General features: G+C 42.5%; 1 protein-coding gene across 3 annotated transcripts in view; it reads right to left on the reverse strand.

The window, feature by feature from the left end:
• Positions 1–19,954, reverse strand: part of RORB (RAR related orphan receptor B) — a 390,566-nt gene that overhangs the window by 38,590 nt on the left and 332,022 nt on the right. For all 3 annotated transcript variants that reach the window (XM_058695687.1, XM_058695686.1, XM_058695685.1), the window contains one exon: positions 11,778–12,179. In XM_058695687.1, the coding sequence (XP_058551670.1) occupies positions 11,778–12,179 (402 nt within the window). The remainder of the gene's footprint in view (positions 1–11,777; positions 12,180–19,954) is intronic.

The following is a 19,954-nucleotide window of genomic DNA, read 5'->3' on the forward strand; positions in this document are numbered from 1 at the left end:
ACTAGCTAATAAAATTGAGAAGGAGTCTATTATGAAAACATTACATTTCAAAGTTAACTTTCACAGTGAAAGCTCTCCTTCAAAGAACAATCAGAAAACATCAACTTACTTCAATGTCCTAGAGTTGATGAGTTCTAAGGGAGCTATCTTGTAAAACAGCAGAAGCCAATATGGACCCCTTTAGACTTCTCCTTTGTGCCCTTTGGGACGTCACTTAATATCTTAGAGTCTTAGTGTCTTTGGGTTTGATTTTCTATCTACAGAAGGATTTAGCAGCAGAGACATCTTCTAAGGGCTGTGTGAAGCATGGCGACTTGAGTCTGAGGGGCTATGTAGGAATTTCTCTTTGTTTTGATTCATAAGGGGAAGTCTTTCAGACTTACAGACAGTGAGGGTACAGCTCACAGTCTGAAAAACATGTGAAGAGTCTCAGATGGAACAAACAAGAACAAGGTAAGTCAGAGCCCATTAAAATCCTTCCCTGCTCTCTTGAAAAAAACTGCACCTCCATACCCTACCCAAAGGACAATTAGTGGGTCACAAATGATGAAAACCTAATTATGAAAACTGCTCAGGGCCATCATTAGGATTGACTTTTTCTATTTGGATTTTGTTGGCATACGGATTGACCGTTAGGTAATTAATTTTAAAGTTTATTTATTTATTTTTGAGAGAGAGAGAATCCCAAGCAGGCTCCACACTGTCAGCACGGAGCCCAACGCAAGCCTCCAACTCGCTAACTGTGAGATCATGACCTGAGCCAAAATCAAATCAAGAATTGGATGCTTGGCGGGGGGGCACCTGGGTGGCTCAGTCGGTTAAGCGTCTGACTTCAGCTCAGGTCATGATCTCACGGTCCGTGAGTTCGAGCCCCGCGTTGGGCTCTGTGCTGTCAGTTCAGAGCCTGGAGCTTGCTTCGGCCCCCACTCACAATCTGTCTCTCTCTATCAAAAAAATGAATACATGTTAAAAAATAAAAAATAAAAAATCTAAGAGTTGGATGCTTGGGGCGTGTGGGTGGCTCAGTCGGTTAAGCATCCAACTTCGGCTCAGGTCATGATCAAACTCAGGTTTGTGAGTTTGAACCCCGCGTTTGGGCTCTGTGCTGACAGCTCAGAGCCTGGAGCCTGCTTTGGATTCTGTGTCTCCCTCTCTCTCTGCCCCTCCCCTCCTCGCACTCTATCTCTCTCTCTCTCTCTCTCTCAAAATAAATAAGTAAATATTAGAAAAAAAAAAAAAAAGAGTTGGACGCTTAACTGACTGAGTCACCCAGGTGCCCTGGATTGACCGTCAATTTCCTCCTCCTCCCCTTTAGTCAATGTACTTCTGACCTTAAGGAAAAACTAATTCAGAGGAAATCTTTGGAGGTAACTTTTACATTTTCAAACATTTAATCTAAAATTTTAAAAGTAACTTGATTACTTAAATAAGGTCTTTAATTGACTAGTGTTTTAAAATAAGTTTTTTCTAAGTCATCTAGCACCAAATCGTCCTACGACAAACCTGTCTGAAAACCACAGAGCAGTTCCACAATGAGTCTTACAAATGTGACTCAAATTTAAAGAGCAAAATTTTTTCTCCTCAGCATTGAAGGCATTTTGTCACAGGAAAAAGTTTATATCCTAAAATAAAAGCAAAGCAATAATAAAGTAAAACAAACAAACAAAAAGTCTTTCCAGCTTGGAACACTTCCAACAGATCTCCCCACATGTGTGAACATCACAGAGGTAAATCCTGTACCTGTTGAGCAGGAGAGCCTCTGAAGTTGGTTGTATCTTCTGCCAACAAAACCCAAGTGTATTCACCTCCAGTCACCTGGCCATCAAATGCCATGTCTGTGTTCCATGGCCCATGTGGAGCACGTGGTTAACCTTAACCAGTTCTTCCCCAATAGGTGCTTGAGACTATGGTGAAAGTGGTACATATCCACTCCAGTCAGTGGAAAAGCAACTCAGGGCTCTCACCAAGAGCCAGTGTCAAAGCTCTCAATGACCTGAAACGCTCTTCTGACGTGGGGGCTATTTATAAGCTTATAAGCTTAGACATTTCTCTCCCTCCACAAGCCATAGGCAGAATCTCTCTCTCCTTTCCTCTTCCTTACTGTGGAATATTTCATATCTACTATGGCTTTTGAAATTGAGTATATAAAGTGGAATTGGTTTTCTGGCAGCTTCTCAATATTTATTTATTGATTGATTAATTGGCTGGTGGATTTTAGAGTTTTCTTACGATGTTCCGAATTCTGAATCAAAAATTAATCCCAAACTCGTATCTCTAGGAAAAGTCCACTGAGGAAGATCAATTTTGTGCATTTTTGTAAAAAAAAAATTTAACGTTTATTTTTGAGAGACAGAGAGACACAGAGTGTGAGCAGGGGAGGGGCGGAGAGAGAGGGAGACACAGAATCTGAAGCAGGCTCCAGGCTCTGAGCTGTCAGCACAGAGCCTGACGTGGGGCTCAAACCCACCAACTGTGAGATCGTGACCTGAGCTGAAGTCGGACGCTTGACTGAGTGAGCCACTCGGGCGCCTCAATTTTGCACATTTTCAACTGAAATTCGAAAAGGTGAGTTGGAATAATTACCTCACATAGTGAATGCTAGCACATTAGGAAAGCTGTATTAGTGGGGGTACAAGCATGTAGGGACTAATATGCATTCATGTACAAATACTTGAATTGCATGTATGTCTTTGTATTGCTTATAATGTCAGCCATATTTATATTTGTTTATAGAGCCTTGCTGGTCACAAAGTACTTTTGTATCCATTATGCCATTTACTCCAGTTGTGGAGAATTCCTGCACTCAGCATGATACTAAAGTGGGTGCAACATATCAGTGGGTGATTTTAGATCATCTTTGTGAGGTTATTGAAGAAAATCTAGAAGGATATGGATTTGAATGACTCTAGAAAAAAACTATAGTTCCCTGATCCTAGGACACTCTAGAATAATGCATGGCTACGGACTGGTCAATACAATAGTGTGACCACGGTAGAGATCCCAGAAATGTGACAAATGGAGTTGATTAGCCCAGTCCCCATATTTAGGAAATTTCTTTTAAGATAGAAAGCAGGATTCCAGAAATAGCAGCCTCTCCTGCAGGTGGCAAAGAACAAAGGGGTGTTAAAATTTCAGAGGAATCGAGTAAGACCTGACCAAGGTGATCTGGGTAGGTCTGGGAGGTGAGGACAGGTGGATTTACCTTGAAGCTATGTCAGTACAGCGTTTCATCCTTTACGTTGAATGTACATAAACTTGGGGCATTTGGAGATTGGTTGCCACCTTCTTTTTCAGCTGCCTCTGGTTATCCTTGATGCTCATTTTAATCTGGTTTCTTGTTTTTGTTTTGTTTTGTTTTTTCAGGAGCAGGAATGGAGAGAAGACGCTGGTACATAGTTCTGGTTTGACTGTGGTTATTAACTGCGTCACGGACAGGGTCATCCCATCCCCTAAGGTCTTCCTCCCTGTGAAGGAGGCAGGGCTGGCCATGGTCTCAGGCTAGGGTTTGAGCTTCTCTCAGGATAGTCTAGTTGCCAGCAAGCCCCCCTCTCCACCACCCTACCCTTCTCTTTGGGAAGTGGCTGTAACAAAGGGAATGTCTATACATAGGATCAAAGCTCCCACCACAAGGGGGGAGAGTCCTGGTTTTTCAAAGTCATTATATGCAATCCACCTGATTTTTCAGATGAAGAGACGGAGCCTCAGAAAGCTGAACCAAGTTTGAACAAAGTCACATGGCGAGCATGTAGAGTAAGGACTCTCAATTTCAATGTGGTCCCTAAACTACGTGCAAAGGGCCTGTGGTTGGGGAAGGGAGCAAGAGGTATTAGAGAACAGTGGAAGCTCACAAGGTGTCTTCTCCAAAAGCAAGACAGGAAAAACAAACAACACTGCATTTTCCTTTTCCCCTATTGCTCGAATAATTTTTCTCATTTAGTCTATTTTTATCCATTTCAATGACTAAGCAGACAGTTGGTCTGGAACCGCGTGCCTACCTGTCTTTGCTACCAGTGCCATGAGAGGGACGAGGGAAATATGTAGCTAGAGTTAAATTCTATTCCCTGTACCATATCTGAACGAGTAGTTAAATATGCATAGAGAAATGTATATTTATTAAATATACATGTGAATATGCATAGATAGATTTAAGCAGTTCTAGAAGACCGATCTGTAGAAGCGTGTGTCATTAAAGGCGCTGCCTTAAGACCACAGCACCTGCTTCGTGTTAATAAGTAACAATTAAAACAGCAATCTTGATAGAATCCCCCAAATAAAACACACTAGCGATATCCACTCTGTCTCTGTGTGGACTTCATAGAATAAAGTGGTAGTGGAAGGGACTGGATCACTTCCATTCTCCTCTCTTTTTGTTCTCTCCTCTGTTAATACTTGGCATCTGGAACAGGTAACTTTTTTCAAAAAAGAGGTTTACGTCTAGTTTTGATGCTTAAAATTTCAGGCTCCATAAACAGAACACACAAGAAAGATGAAACTAAATCTGCATTTAAGATTATATAGGCGAGACCAAGGAGTTCATATTTCTTTGCCTTTATCTGGAGAGAACATTACTAAATACGACAGCCAACTCAGGTAATGTGTGTAAAAGGCAGTTTATCCCCTTAGCCTCACAGCTAGCTTGATGGATTTCCCCTACTGTTTTTAAAAGCATATTTGCAGGGCACCTGGGTGGCTTGGTCTGTTAAACATCCGACTCTTAGTTTCAGCTCAGGTCATGATCTCAAGGTTGGTGAGTTCGAGCCCCACATGGGCCTGTCAGCACAGAGCCTGCTTGGAATTCTCTCTCTCCCTGTCCCTCTCTCTCCCTTTCCCTCTCTCTCTGTCCCTCCCTTACTCACTTGCTCTCTTTCTCTCTCAAAATAAATAAATAAACTTACCCACAAACGTATGGCCACCTAATCTTTGACAAAGCAGGAAAGAATATTCAATGGGGTAAAGAGAGTCTCTTCAGCAAGTGGTGCTGGGAAAACTGGACAGTGACATGCAGAAGAATGAACCTGGACCACTTTCTTACACCAGACACAAAAATAAACTCAAAATGGATGAAAGACCTCAATGTAAGACAGGAAGCCATCAAAATCCTCGAGGAGAAAGCAGGCAAAAACCTCTTTGATCTTGGCCGCAGCAACTTCTTACTCAACACGTCTCCGGAGGCAAGGGAAACAAAAGCAAAAATGAACTATTGGGACCTCATCAAAATAAAAAGCTTCTGCACAGCGAAGGAAACAATCAGCAAAACTAAAAGGCAACCAATGGAATGGGAGAAGGTATTTGCAAACGACATGTCAGATAAAGGGTTCGTATCCAAAATCTATAAAGAACTTATCAAACTCAACACCCAAAAAACAAATAATCCAGTGAAGAAACGGGCAAAAGACACGAATAGACACTTCTCCAAAGAAGACATCCAGATGGCCAACCGACACATGAAAAAATACTGGACACCACTCATCATCAGGGAAATACAACACAAAGCCACAATGAGATACCACCTCACACCTGTCAGAATGGCTAACATGAACAACTCAGGCAACAGCAGATGTTGGTGAGGATGAGGAGAAAGAGGAACACTTTTGCACTGCTGGTGGGAATGCACACTGGTGCAGCAGCCACTCTGGAAAACAGTATGGAGGTTCCTCAAAAAATCAGACATAGAACTACCCTATGACCCAGCAATTGCAATACTAGGTATTTATCCAAGGGATACGGGTATGCTGTTTTGAAGGGGCACATGCACCCCAATGTTCATAGCAGCACTATCAACAATAGCCAAAGTAGGGAAAGAGCCCACATGTCCATCGATGGATGAATGGATTAGAAGGTGTGGTATATATATATATATATATATATATATATATATACAATGGAGTATTACTCGATAATCAAAAAGAATGAAATCTTGCCATTTGCAACTACGTGGATGGAACTGGAGGGTATTATGCTGAGCGCATTTAGTCAGAGAAAGACAACTATCATATGACTTCCCTCATATGAGGACTTTAAGATACAAAACAGATGACCATAAGGGAAGGGAAGCAAAAATAATACAAAAACAGGGAGGGGGACAAAACATAAGAGATATGGAGAACATAAGAGATATGGAGAACAAAAGAGATATGGAGAACAAACGGAGGGTTAGTGGAGGGGCTGTGGGAAGGGGGATGGGCTAAATGGGTAAGGGGCATTAAGGAATCTACTCCTGAAATCATTGTTGCACTACATGCTAACTAATTTGGATGTAAATTAAAACAAACAAACAAACAAATCAACAAACTTAAAAAAATTAAAAAGAAATGAAAGCATTTGTTTGGTTATTTGGACTATCTTGTTGTCTAGCACCTCACAGATACATTATCAATCATCTTTTTTTTTTTTTAATTTTTTTTAACGTTTATTTATTTTTGAGACAGAGAGAGACACAGCATGAACGGGGGAGGGGCAGAGAGAGAGGGAGACACAGAATCGGAAGCAGGCTCCAGGCTCCGAGCCATCAGCCCAGAGCCCGACGCGGGGCTCCAACTCGCAGACCGCAAGATCGTGACCTGAGCTGAAGTCGGACGCTTAACCGACTGAGCCACCCAGGCTCCCCTTATCAATCATCTTTGAACTTAAATGGGCTTTCGTTAAGAGTATTAGTCCTGTGGAATCCCCCAGCCCATCTGAGAGCAACGGCGGGGAGGGCATACAAGAGTCTCCCCTTTCTTCTTTGCTTGCTTGCTGGGTACCCCTTCCCCAGCATCCCCTCCCTACCACCAACCACTGCAAAATTTTACCCCGAAAGATAGAACACATCCTCATGCCAGCTTGCAGTGAAATTCCAACTAAACCCAGTTAATACTCCTGCCTAAATATTCATTTGCAGCTTACTTTTGTCCCTGCCTTATTTCATCGCTTTTCCTCCGATGGGATTTTGAGAAACCCAAGGATATAATTGACATGTTTCATATTTTTGTTTGTTTATCCACATTTTGTTTTGTCTTACCAAGACCATGGGAAGAAGCCATCTCTGATAAGAGATATGGCTCGGGGCAAGCCATACCCCCCTCTTCCTCACCTCCAGGAGGGTTTGTGGTAACGTCATGCCCAGGACTTACAGTAAAGGACACACTGAATTGCAATGATTTTTCTTCATGTCCACGTCGTAGCTGGTGAGGGCAGGAGCCACGGTCTGCTGGTTGTGAGTGCCTGGCACATTTCAAAAATATGTTTTTGAAAGAACGCCTGGCAGTCTGAGGTAGTAACCTACGTTGGAATTTAAGCTTTACCACTTAACTCACTCTGTTCGAGGAAAATCCCCTAATTTCTTCATCTGCACAATGGAATGGTTTCGTCACTACCCACTTGAAGGCATTGCTATGAGGTTCAAAATGGCTAACATGCATTTTCTACACTTCTCTCCTTACATTGAGTCTTAGGTCCTTAACCTAAGAAGTCTGTAGTTTCTTTGGCACATTTTTAGAAAGACAAGTTTGGATTTTCTGGGGGATATTCCTGACTCTGATGATATTCCTTAAGCTTACTTTTTGGGATCTGCGTGCTTTTGCTTATACACTTGTTTGATGCTTTTTATAAAATATTTATTTATTTATTTTGAGAGAGAGAGAGTGGGGGAGGGAAAGAGAGAGAAGGAGAGAGAGAATCCCAAGCAGGCTCTACACCATCAGTCTAGATCCCGACGTGGGGCTCAATCTCACCAAATGTGAGATCTCGACCTGAGCCAAAATCAAGAGTCCGATGCTTAACCAACTGAGCCACCCAGGCACCCCTGTTTGATGGTTCATAAACATGTATTTTTATTAAACAATTCCAAGCTGTAAGGCCATATTCTACATGAACTAGTCCGGTTTTACAGCTGTTTTTATGATAATTCAGTATCAGAATAGTGTCCTGCTTGTACACAGTTCACTGTTCCTTCAGAAACCAGAGGAAGCAGACCAGGGCTTCTAACAGCCAGGCACGATGTTCAGAAATCCTGTAGCGCCCTTACAGCCTTCAATTCACCCAGTCAAAAATGTGGCTAGGGTCGCCTGGGTGGCTCAGTCGGTTGAGCGTCCGACTTCGGCTCAGGTCATGATCTCACAGACCGTGAGTTCAAGCCCCGCGTCGGGCTCTGTGCTGACCGCTCGGAGCCTGGAGCCTGTTTCAGATTCTGTGTCTCCCTCTCTCTCTGACCCTCCCCCATTCATGCTCTGTCTCTGTCTGTCTCAAAAATAAATAAACGTTAAAAAAAAAATTAAAAAAAAATGTGGCTAAAATCAGATTGTCTCTTTTGTCTGCATAGGGTTTGTTCTGTGATAGCTTGTCACCGGCTAGATTAGTATAGATTCTCATTAATCAAGTCAGGTCAGGGGAATCGGAGTGGCTCAGTCGGTTAAGCGTCTGACTTCAGCTCGGGTCATGATCTTACAGGTCACGGGTTCGAGCCTCTCATTAGGCTCTGTGCTGACAGCTCAGAGCCTGGAGCCTGCTTTAGATTCCGTGTCTCCCTCTCTCTCTCTGCCCCTCCCCCACTTGAGGGTCTCTCTGTGTCTCTGTCAAAATGAAAATCAACATAAAAAAAATCAAGTCAGGTCAGAAGGTCAGCTTTCCCACTCTGAGAGCTCCTTTGCAGCACCTAGAAGAGCAACAGGCAGGCAACAAACACCAAGCATGTTTTGCTATGGGAATGCCAACTAACTTGCGAGAGGCTCCCTTTGTCTGGTGGGAGGACATATAATATGATGGTCCAAAGAATCGCATTTGATGTTACTCAGACCTGAGCTCGTATGTCTATTATGCTTTTTTTTTTTTTAAAGTTTTGTAACTTCTGAGCCTTTTTTTCCATCTGTAAAATGGACATAAACATACTTCCATAATAGGCATAAGACAATTGTTATGAAAACTAAATATAGGACGTTGCTCAGCACAATGTAGGTCCTCAATAAAAGGTAATTATATTGTCTGTAACAGCTGGTAATGTTATTAATTATCGTGAGATGAATAAAATTGCAATACCATTTCTATTATAATAAGGCGAATGCTTGATTGCTACTGTCCTAAGAACTTAGGAATATTAACTCACTTCATCAACACACACTGGTGGGACTACTATTGTTCCAGGTTTACAACTGAGACTCAAAGAGGCCATTAGGTAACTTGCTCACGGGAAAGGGCACACCCGGTTTTGAACTCAGGCAAAATTCAGCTCTAGAATCATACCACCACCCCACACTACTGATGCCTTTCTGCCCAGCGATCCTGTTGGGGATGTTTTCGTGAAATGAGTGGCAGTTTTCTGGATGGTGCAGGAAAGAACAGTATATCCCATTACTGCCGCTTGTCAAAGGTACCTACTTTTGATACCCATGGCAGGAGTTTGTGTCCACTAGATGGCGTTGTTGTGTTAACGAAACGAGAACCAAGTGAACACTTTGGCTTAGGAGCCTGCTAAATTTGAGACCAGCCACGACAATCTAATTCCATGCCTCAAAGTCTGATGGAAGAAACCTCCAAACTTTACGGCATATCCAGAGAACTCTAAAGACTAGTGGCATCGAGAACTACTTAGGAAAAATATATGCTAGCTTTTTTCTGAGCATCGAAGTTTGTAGAAAATCTGGAGGCGTTTTGAAACCATGTAGTCCAAATGCATCAGTTCATAAATAAATAGACTGAGGGCCAGAGAGGAAGTGTTACTTGGAGAAGGGTACCCAGACTTGATGGCTTTGGCTGTAGTTCTCTTTCCCTAATACTTCCAACTGATTCTGAATCACAGAGAAACTGCTTTCTGAATTCTTGGAAGACTTTCTAAGTCTTCGTACGGGGCAGAAGGCTGCCCAACGATGACGAGTTTTTGCCTCATTATGTTTTATACAGATGTTCAAAATCAGTAGCAGACTCAGACACTTAGATATTAAGGAAAAAATGGAACCTATTTCTTTTTCTTTTTAACATGTCTCTTGGAAATTGAGTGAGCCCACCTTAAAAGACTGTCCCTATTGGTTGACAGTGCAGTTCGTGGATATTAAACCCAGAGCGGGTAACAGGGTAATAGATAAGCAAAAGGACTCTGGAATCAGACTGTCCTGGTGGACCCGAAGGACCCTGGGAAGGTCATGAGACATCTCTAAGCCTCTGTGTCCACATCTGTAAAATGGGAATCCTGCTTTTACTTATAAGGTGTTTGTAAAAATTAAATGTATGTGAAGTGCCTGTGACATCATTAAAAAACAAGGTTAAAGGGAGCAATAATAATGAATAATGAATTTTTGTTGTGATAGCGGATGTTCCGTTTTCTGTGCCTCTCAGTTGTGAATGTCTTTACAGGGGCTTTGTCAATCACCTCTTCAGTCACGGTCACGTGCTAAATTGCTGACCGAGAGAAATAACGTTTCAGGTTGTATAACTGCGTAACATCACTTCTTCTTCCTCACCCAGATGGCAGAAGCAGCCAAGGATACATACGGCATGTGCTTCATTATGTGTTCACGTCAACTTTATTTAAAACACTCGTAGGCTCCGGGCTCCTACTCACAGTTTAGACAGAGAAGGTGACTGGCATCCAAATAATAACAGCTAAGAGCAGTTGAACACTTGCCGAGTGTCCAACATCCGTCTGCTTTGCGAGTATGAACTCATTTAATTCTTACTTACAACCGTGTGATCTAGGAACTAACACTTTTCTCTTTTTAAAGAGGAGGAAGCCGGGATCCAGCAACTCATCCCAGCTGCAAGAAGCCAGAGTCAGCATTTGAACTCAGGTGGCCTGGGTCTTAAGGACTCTGCTCGGCCAGGATGAGGTCAGGATGAGAGGGGGAGATTGCTCCAAGGTTCCTGAGACCGAGCTTGCTCCCCAACCCCCAGCCCCCAAATACCACAATGAAGCCTGATAGAGACATGCAGCCTCGGTACCCAGGAGGCTCATGTGTTAAACCATCAATATTTTTATGGCAGTGAGTTGATGAGCTCAACTGGTTAAACATTTAATAGACTCCTGAGCTTAACAGGGTAAAACAAAGTTGTAACAGGTCGGGAGAGGGCATACCTAGGGACAGGGCACTCTTGAGGACCACGCCTTAAGGGATCAAAGCTCACTGCAGCCAAAGGAGGGTCAGGTTGCTGAAGCAATCATGCCATCGTGCCTGTGACTAGCCCTGTTGGCCGTAACTCATTTGTCGCTCGTATGTTCCGTGACATTCCAGACTACCCTCTTTTCACTGCCAGTGATTCAGACTCTATTCCCATGTAGAATTCATGAATTCAGATTTACACGAGGCTTAGCCATCTTTCTGGTCTACCCCTCTGCCTCTGAAAAGAAGCCAACTGAGGTCCCATTTGCTTACGGTTTGTCCCAAGTTATCTTAGAGCAAGAACGAGAGCCCTGCTCATTCGCTTATCACACACCGGTTCTACGTCCCTTCCCTATTTTATTTCAAACAGTGTCACTCAGAATTCTTGCTGAAATTCCCGTGTTTATGCCAAATTGAGCCCAAATTCAACAGATAGGTTCTGTTCTTTACGGATAGCGTCTTTCCGTTTTCAATTCCTTCTCTCCTCCTTTGCTTGACATAAACTTTTATGGGGCTGGAGAACAATGCCATTTATCACAACACACTTTTTAAATCAGACAGTCTTATTATTATCATTTTTTTTTCCCCCTTAGAAGCCACGAATGCAAGTCATTGACTCTAGACCTGAGAAAATGCCCGGCCTAAACAAGACCATGGCAGCTTCAAAGCGCGACTGCCAACAGCGAGGTGGGGGAGGAGACCGCCACTTACCGATTTCAGTCATCGTTATCCCGGGTGCTAGCTGCCCGTTGTTGAAAGAGCTATAGGTAAACAAGTTGGGTACGGAGGTGAGGTCATAGATGGGTTCTTGCTTTATCTGTTTGATTCCAGTCATGTCAAGTCCTGACTGATCAGGGGACGGCTGGCCGGAATCCACGCTGTAATAGCCCTCGGACTTGGGCAGGTCGATGACGTGTCCGTTGGCGTAGGCGCCGCCGGCCTCGTTGCTCAGGTTGCCCAGGCCGTTGCTGATGCTGCCGCTGTAGACCCTGGCGAGGGCTTCCGCCTCCCCGCTCTGCTGCTGCCGCTGCTCCTGCAGCCGCTGCTGGTGCTTCTGCACCTCGGCGTACAGGCTGTCCCTCTGCTTCTTGGACATCCTCCCGAACTTCACAGCTGCGTTGGAGAGACAAGCAGAAGAGGGCACTTGGGGTTATCATTCCCGACCCATCCGAGGGGGGTCACGGACGGTTGTCCCCTCAGCATCCAGCGCACAAAATCCCAGCACCATAGCGGAAGGCTCCATGCGTTCGCACCCCACATTTGGTGAAAGGCTATGTTCAGGGGCGTTGTGCTGGTGTATGAGCAGAGCGAGAGCTACCCGTGAGCTAGGAAGGAATGCCAGGACTTAAGTTTATTTCTGATGGCCATGAAGTTAGAAGGCATATTTCCTGGTTCTTTCTCACGTGTGTGGGGGAAAAAATCCACAAACCAAAAACTACAAATGGTACCTGCTGTTAAAATGTCAACCAACATTCAATATTAGCTTCCCCTACTAAGCATTAGGGTTACTAGATTGTTGGATAGGGCCCTATTATTTCACGATTTTCATTTTTTTAAATCTCTGGACATGCCTCACCTTTTTATTATAAATGTTTAGTTATTTATTTTTGAGTGAGAGAAAGAGAGGGAGGGAAACACAAGCGGGGGAGGAACAGAGAGAGAGGGAGACACAGAATCCGAAGCAGGCTCCAGGCTCTGAGCTGTCGGCACAGAGCCCGACGTGGGGCTCGAACTCACGAACTGAGAGATCGTGACCTGAGCCGAAGTTGGACGCTTAACCGACTGAGCCACCCAGGCACCCCCTCACTATTTTCTACACAGCATGTTGGGTAAGACCAACGCTGTGGGGCAGGGTGATAAACGCAATTTTAAGTAAGTATTTGTCTTCAGCTGGCTTTTGGGATCCAATTCAAAGAATATTTGGAAAACAGCAATCTTGTTAAGTCCAATGCTCAGCAAAGAAGCCCACAGCTACCCCTCCTTTCTTTTTCTACCAGCCCCAAGTTTTATATTGCCCTTCTCTTCTGGCAAAATCCTTAACCATCGTGAGGAAAAAGGAGGAAAAGTCTGTTGAGAGGTCACAGAGTAATCTGAGGATGCTTTGATCTGAATTCATTGTTTCTTAACTGGTAGAGTTTGACCTCCTGATTTGTTACGGATATTGACATTTTCCCTCACAAACTGTCAACTCCCAGTTTAGGCTGTGAATATTTTAAGTGAGAGGCCACCTTGTCTGCATCATCAAACACTATGTCCTGCAGTTCATGTTAACGGTGGGGACTACGGCAAACTTGGAGGCTCCTCTCGGAGTTTCTATTTTCTTTTCTTTCGTGACAGTGTTCTCATCACCTGTTGGTATTTGGAAGCCCAGGGAATGTAGAAAGAAGGAAGTGGAGGGTAGGAACAGGTCCAGTTCCTGGAATCAGTTAGTCGGGTTCGTGAGAATGATTTCTGAAAATAACTACATGGTGAAGTGCTTAAGGACTCTCCAGCACAGAGGGCCCACAGAAGAGATTCCTACTGGGGAAGAGCCACCCCCCTCCCCGCTGGCCATGTTCCATCAGTGCTCGTCTTCTCCTTCTGTTGGTTACAGAGTTATCAAATGTTATCTGAGCATCGGCTGTTCAGAATGGAGACCACGTTTCCCAGCCTCCCTCACCGCCAGGTGCAGCTATGAGATTAAGTTCTGGATAAGAGGAGGTAAATAGAAATGCTGCATATACTTCTCAGTGTTGGGGCTCACTGTTTTCTTCTTTCCTGCCTGCTGGATTGTGGATATGAGGACTGGATTTGTAGCAGCCCAAACTTCCTGTTTTTCCTTAATCCTCAGTAAAAAAAAAAAATAAATAAAATAAAAAAAAAATAAAAAAATGTTCAGGCAGGCATTCTGACGCTGCCTAAATAGAAAAACAAAGGGGTGATTTATCCAGTAAGTTTTCTGAATGAAGACAATTCATCTGTTTAATTCAGACCAAACTCCCCTTTCTACCTCTACTGTCATTTTAATAGCGTCTCGAATCATTTAGATCATTGTGTTTAACTTTGTCGGTAGAGATACTATCTTTATTAGGTTCTGTTTCTCAGAGACACATGGATTTGCTTATTAATTGCGGTGATATTTCCAGTTTGTCCATGGGGCAAATCCTAAAGTAAATTTTAGGGAAAGCATTCCTTTGTACCTTTATATTATAACTTTACAAATATTATATATATTATGTAATATAATAATTTTTAAATAAATAAATTTATAAATAAATAAATATAAATTCTCTGGGGAAAAAACTTTTTATATCAGAAAAAAATAAATCATGATAACTTTTGATTCAGGAAGAACTCCCCACCCCCCCCTCACCCCCCCACCCCACCCCCAGCAAGATATGAATGCGACATTCTTCTTTATTTGCTAACCTGTCTTTTGTATTCAGGTAGGTTCAGAACAGCAATTTGTTACAGAACTCCTGAGGATGATACAAAATTTCTATCTATTGGTAGATTAAGATTTTGGTGGAGGTAGATTACTTTCTGAGTTACTTTAGTAGAAGAGCTTTTGCATTTGTTTGTTTAAAATCTATTAGAGAGCAAAGACTGAGAAGAGGAGGCTCTTCTATCATGGACACATAAATACAGTGCCTCCTTTTAAAACCCTTTCCATTTAAACCTTGCTTTAGATTTCCATGCACTCTATAGTTAGGTGAAATATACTTGTGGTAGATTGATTTCATTAATGACCCTGATTCCTCTTACCTATTTCTATGCCCTTCCTGGTGTAAATATGCAATGCCTTTTCATTCCAGGCAGGCGCCCTGCCTCACCACTTGCCTCAGGGGCACGTTGATGAGGGAGCTTAAGGCAAGCTGACAGGCGACACCCTCCCCCCCCCCCACCCCCCCCCAGGTGGGATATGTGTGATGTTCCTCAGGCACTCCTGGCTGCCCAAGAACAAAGGAAAGGGGGGAAAAATGATAGAGATCATAGTCCTGAAGGACCTAAAAGTCTCCCTCACCCCTCCAGAGTGATTGTGGGAAATAAAGGCTGAAGGAAATGGCATATAGAACTCCATTTCCTTATGGCCTGCAGCGCATTGATAAATACTTGAGGCAGGCAGAGTAAAATGTTTCTCCAGGAACTAACTCCTTACTGTCTTCATGTCAATGCTTTGCTAGAGGGAAAACAACTTTAGCTTGACAACAGCTCAGCCTCCAGTACCCTGTGAGTCTTTAGCATACGAAAATCTCTCTGGAAACTTCCCCTGGACTTTACCTCCCCCAACCCCACAGTATATAACCAGTCTCTCCTGGTTCCTTGGCAGCTCTTCCTGCCCACGGGTCCTGTCCCCATGCTTCAATAAAATCACTTTTTTTGCACCAACAGACATCTTCAAGAATTCTTTCTTGGTTGTCGGCTCTGGACCCCATGAGCCCCACTGTCACCCCCCAAAAACCTCATCAATGTGACCTGCTTTGGGCCAGTGAGATACTGACATATGTGATACAAACAGAAGCTACCAAAGTTCTTAGGTGACTGAATCTCTCACCACAAAAAGGATGTGCCTGCACTAGCTTGCTAGACGATAAGGTCTTTGCAGAGAAGGCCATCTACCCTCAGCAGAGGCACAGACTGACCTCTAGCTGGCAGCTGATGAATGAGCGAACCCAGTTAAGACTCTACATTTAATACTTTTAGGTCCAGAAATCTGCTGTTGACCATAGATCTCATAATCCAGGCAAACAATGTCAAATCAGTAGGCTGTCAAGACCTCTGTCCTGGTAAACATCTGAAAACCCAATGGTGAATAGTGATGCCTTTTCCAAGGTATTGACTTATCAGGTCACTGAGCAAACTGAAATATTTTCAGAGACGACCTAAAGCTCCACTACATTTTGGAACTAACAGACTTCATTCTAAATAAAGAACTTTGCTGGCAATTACTCTAATATTATTTTAGAATAGATTTTTCCATTCATGTCAGAAACAGTGATGTCCTAGTGGTTTTGTGCCCCTTTCCTATCATAAAAGTAATGACATATTTGGGGAAAACAGTTACGGTACATGGAACAAATAAATCTACCCAACTTTCCTGACATGTATAGAATCCCTTTGTCACTATCTGTGAAAACATTTGTTGTATTCATAGGGGTATTTTTAACAAAGGCTGTATTACTGTTCTATTTTCAAGGATTAGCATTCTTCCTACCACTACCCATTAATCAGAATGGCACATGTTTTAAGTGTCTGCCCCTCTCAGACTTGAATCATTCTGTTAATGATTTTCACTTGAGTATAGAGGCAGCCTCTTGTTAAACTGCTAGCTCTCAAAGAAACTTGCACGATTCCGTATACATTGCAAGTGCCTTATAAATATTCAGTGATGGTGGTATTTACTCATGATATGCTCTTATCACTCACTCTGATCTCATACTAGCAAAGAACAATTTTATGCAAAGTATCGGGGATCTTTTCATTTTTATTTGGATTGTGGCATTCTAAGTGGAATGGAAGTTTTTGGAGTAACTGTAAAACGAAGTCATTGCTTCTTTGAAGATTTCTGCTTACCAACACACGACAACTAGATATATGCTGTTGGTTTCAAGAGAGCCCAATTGTAGAACTATCATCTGTGACTTTCTGTAGTCATTTTGGAAATTATTTTATCTCACAATCTTCTGGCTGTAAAGTTCACCATGGTCACATCTTGCTGCTTACCAAGTAAACTGGTCTTAATTTAACTTTTTTCAGTTTCAAGGATGTGCCTTTTTTTTTTATAGTGCTCCAAGCTTTGTAGAAAAGATCAGATTCAATCTACCCGACCTTATTCCTAATTTCAAAATATTCTCTCACATCCCTCTCCTTTTCCAACAGAACTTCCTGTGATGATCAAATGTCATCTATGCTTTCCAAAATGGTAGCCACAGGCACATGGGGCTATTGAGCGCTTGAAATACAGCTAGTGTGACTGAAGAAGTGAATTTTAAGTTGTATTTAATTCTAATTAATTTAAATTTAAATAGTGACATGTGGCTACCATTCTGGATATTGGACAGTGCTGTTCTGGATAAATAGAAACCTAATTTGTGAAATCTGTCCTCGTAAGGTAGCTACTTACATGTCATTAGGAGGATGCCTATTCAATTATTGCAATGTGAGTATCATGTTTTCTCTTTGGGGCTCAGTATCTTCCTACAGACACCAAACATTTTTCTGGTTTTTATTTGTTTGTAGTAGTACGATTGGAAACAGTTTATCCTAAAGATTCCTGCAACTAACATTTACGAAGCTTCCAGTTAAAAAGAAAAGTAAATATGATGGTGGAGAATATGTGATGGGCATATACATGCTATCAGCTCTCACACATAAATACATGCATGTCTTCACCTTTAAAAATTTTTTTAAGTAGTCTTCACGCCCAGTGAGGAGCCCAATGCGGGGCTTGAACTCATGACCCTGAGATCATGACCTGAGCTGAAATCAAGAATCGGACGCTTAACCAACTGAGCTACTCAGGCATCCCGGTTTCACCTTTTCATACACATAAACACACGCGTATATATTCCAAGTGGATTTGATTTTTGATTCTCTGCCCAAACTAAATTTGAACAAATCTGTTGCTGCTGAGTTTTTTTGTCTACTCATCTGTGTGCCATGGCTAATAAACCACGATCAAAGTGGAAATTCAGGACAGAATGAAAGTCCAGTGATTTTAAAAATACCTGCTCGGGGCGCCTGGGTGGCGCAGTCGGTTAAGCGTCCGACTTCAGCCAGGTCACGATCTCGCGGTCCGTGAGTTCGAGCCCCGCGTCAGGCTCTGGGCTGATGGCTCGGAGCCTGGAGCCTGTTTCCGATTCTGTGTCTCCCTCTCTCTCTGCCCCTCCCCCGTTCATGCTCTGTCTCTCTCTGTCCCAAAAATAAATAAAAAATGTTGAAAAAAAAAAAAAAAAAAAAAATACCTGCTCAACCAGTAGAAGGTAAATATAATAAATTAATGGCAGGGGAAGTATCAGCTCTCATTGCTGGCTCCTCGCTACAAATAGGTGATCACCAATAAGTTCAGGGATTCTTAAGCCATCAATACCACAGGCCAGACATTACATATCAACAGGAGATAAAACCTGTTCAGCTACCCCGGTATTAGTAGAATTTATTTGGTATAAAGGAAATACTCTCGGTAATCAAGGTTCAGACGAAACTTCCTCTTGCGTAACAGGAAGAATTGTTCTCCCTTAGGAAGAATCCTTTTTTTTTTTTTCCTTCTGCTGGAACCTCTTATCCTCATTTCCAACCACCGCTCCTACCCTGGAGCATTTCTCCTGGTCATTAGTTTCACATAAGACACAGTTAGGAGGTATTTTGGAGGATGTCCCTGGCATCCTCAGAATGGTCTCTGGATCTAAAACCAAGACAGATCATTATCCTGAATCTCCAGTATCTTCAGACACTGTATTGCTTTTACTCGCAAGTTTATATGCTACACTACATTTCTTCCCCCTTGAGAAAAGATCGTGGCTCTGTCCATTAAATGACCCTCCCTCCCAACACACTTTTTTTTTTTTTTTTTGCCATGGTATTCAAACAATCTCCTAGATTTTGTAGACATTGGACCATAAGCCCATCTCTTGTCTATGATTCTGTTCACCAGCACAGACCAAAGATCTGCCCTTCCAAAAGAGACACTTCCTTTTATTGTAGGAAGAAGTAACAAAGAAAAATAACCAATGGCTCAATCTCTTTGCACAATTAGTGGAGTTTTTCATATACTGTCAATTAATATGCTGCCTCCATATAGCAGAAACAAAGTACAAAATCATCAACTAAAGTTCCCGTAGAATTGCACTAAATAAGTGCTTAAAACCACTAAATCCCCACCTTCCACTTTCTTCACTTTAGTTATGTGAAAGTACACATCCTAGGAGTATATTTACATGGCTAGCAAGTCTAGAAAAGCAAATAAACACAAAGTCAAGTAGTTAATAGAAAAGCTTGGAAACATATCTCTGTAGTTTGAGAAGCTACCTCTACACTGAAGGGCTCAAGGTCAAATTCTTTTTATTTTCTGGATCCAATTTGCCTCATAGGTATACTTTTATGCAATACAAGTTTAGGTGGGATGGGAAGTAGAAAAAAGGTAAACTTTTATGATATAAGTATTTGGAGAATGCAAGCTAAGAAGTAAGCAGTTTTTAGGTTTAGATATCAAGACTTACGCAGAACAGATTCTATCCAAATGAGTAAAAGGCTCACATTTGATTTAATAACTCATAAAACTCCCTATATACCGAGAGATGGTGTATGCCAATTATCCCTATTTCTTTAAGATCTGGAAGTCTCCCTGTCTTCTCCCTCCATCTCTCCTTCCTTCCTTCCTTCCTTCCTTCCTTCCTTCCTTCCTTCCACACTACCTTGAACTTCATTAGAAGAATGTGACCAGGAGTAGAGAATCTACAATGATTCACATAAAGAGAATAAGTACCAGGGGAACTGTCTGTCTCAGGCTCTAGGTAAAAGAGAATTCCATGGTTCATTGAACAAACATTTAGGTGCCTGCCTTTAACCAGATCCTGAGGATACAGTGAGAACAAGACAGAAGTGCCCTCAGGACTCAGGGTGGCTCACAATCTGATACAGGAGTGCTGTAGCCAGTGTTGGGGGTGGGAGGGTGGGGGTAAGGTGGGAGATAATTAGTTTAGATGAGTGCTTAAAAATGGAAGCAACACTAGATAAAATTCTTTGTGTGTGTTTGTCTCTTTAATTAGTCTAAGAAAATCAGTGGGGGGCCCAGCTCACCCATTTGGGTCATATTCTGAGAAGGACACCAGTTACACAGCCCTTTTAAGGCTTGGACTTATGTTATAGCTTTTGAAATTTTCATGATGCTTTAGAAAGCCCATGGCCAA

The sequence above is a fragment of the Neofelis nebulosa genome, chromosome 12 (assembly GCF_028018385.1).
Source record: "Neofelis nebulosa isolate mNeoNeb1 chromosome 12, mNeoNeb1.pri, whole genome shotgun sequence".
NCBI classification, from domain to species: Eukaryota; Metazoa; Chordata; class Mammalia; order Carnivora; family Felidae; genus Neofelis; species Neofelis nebulosa.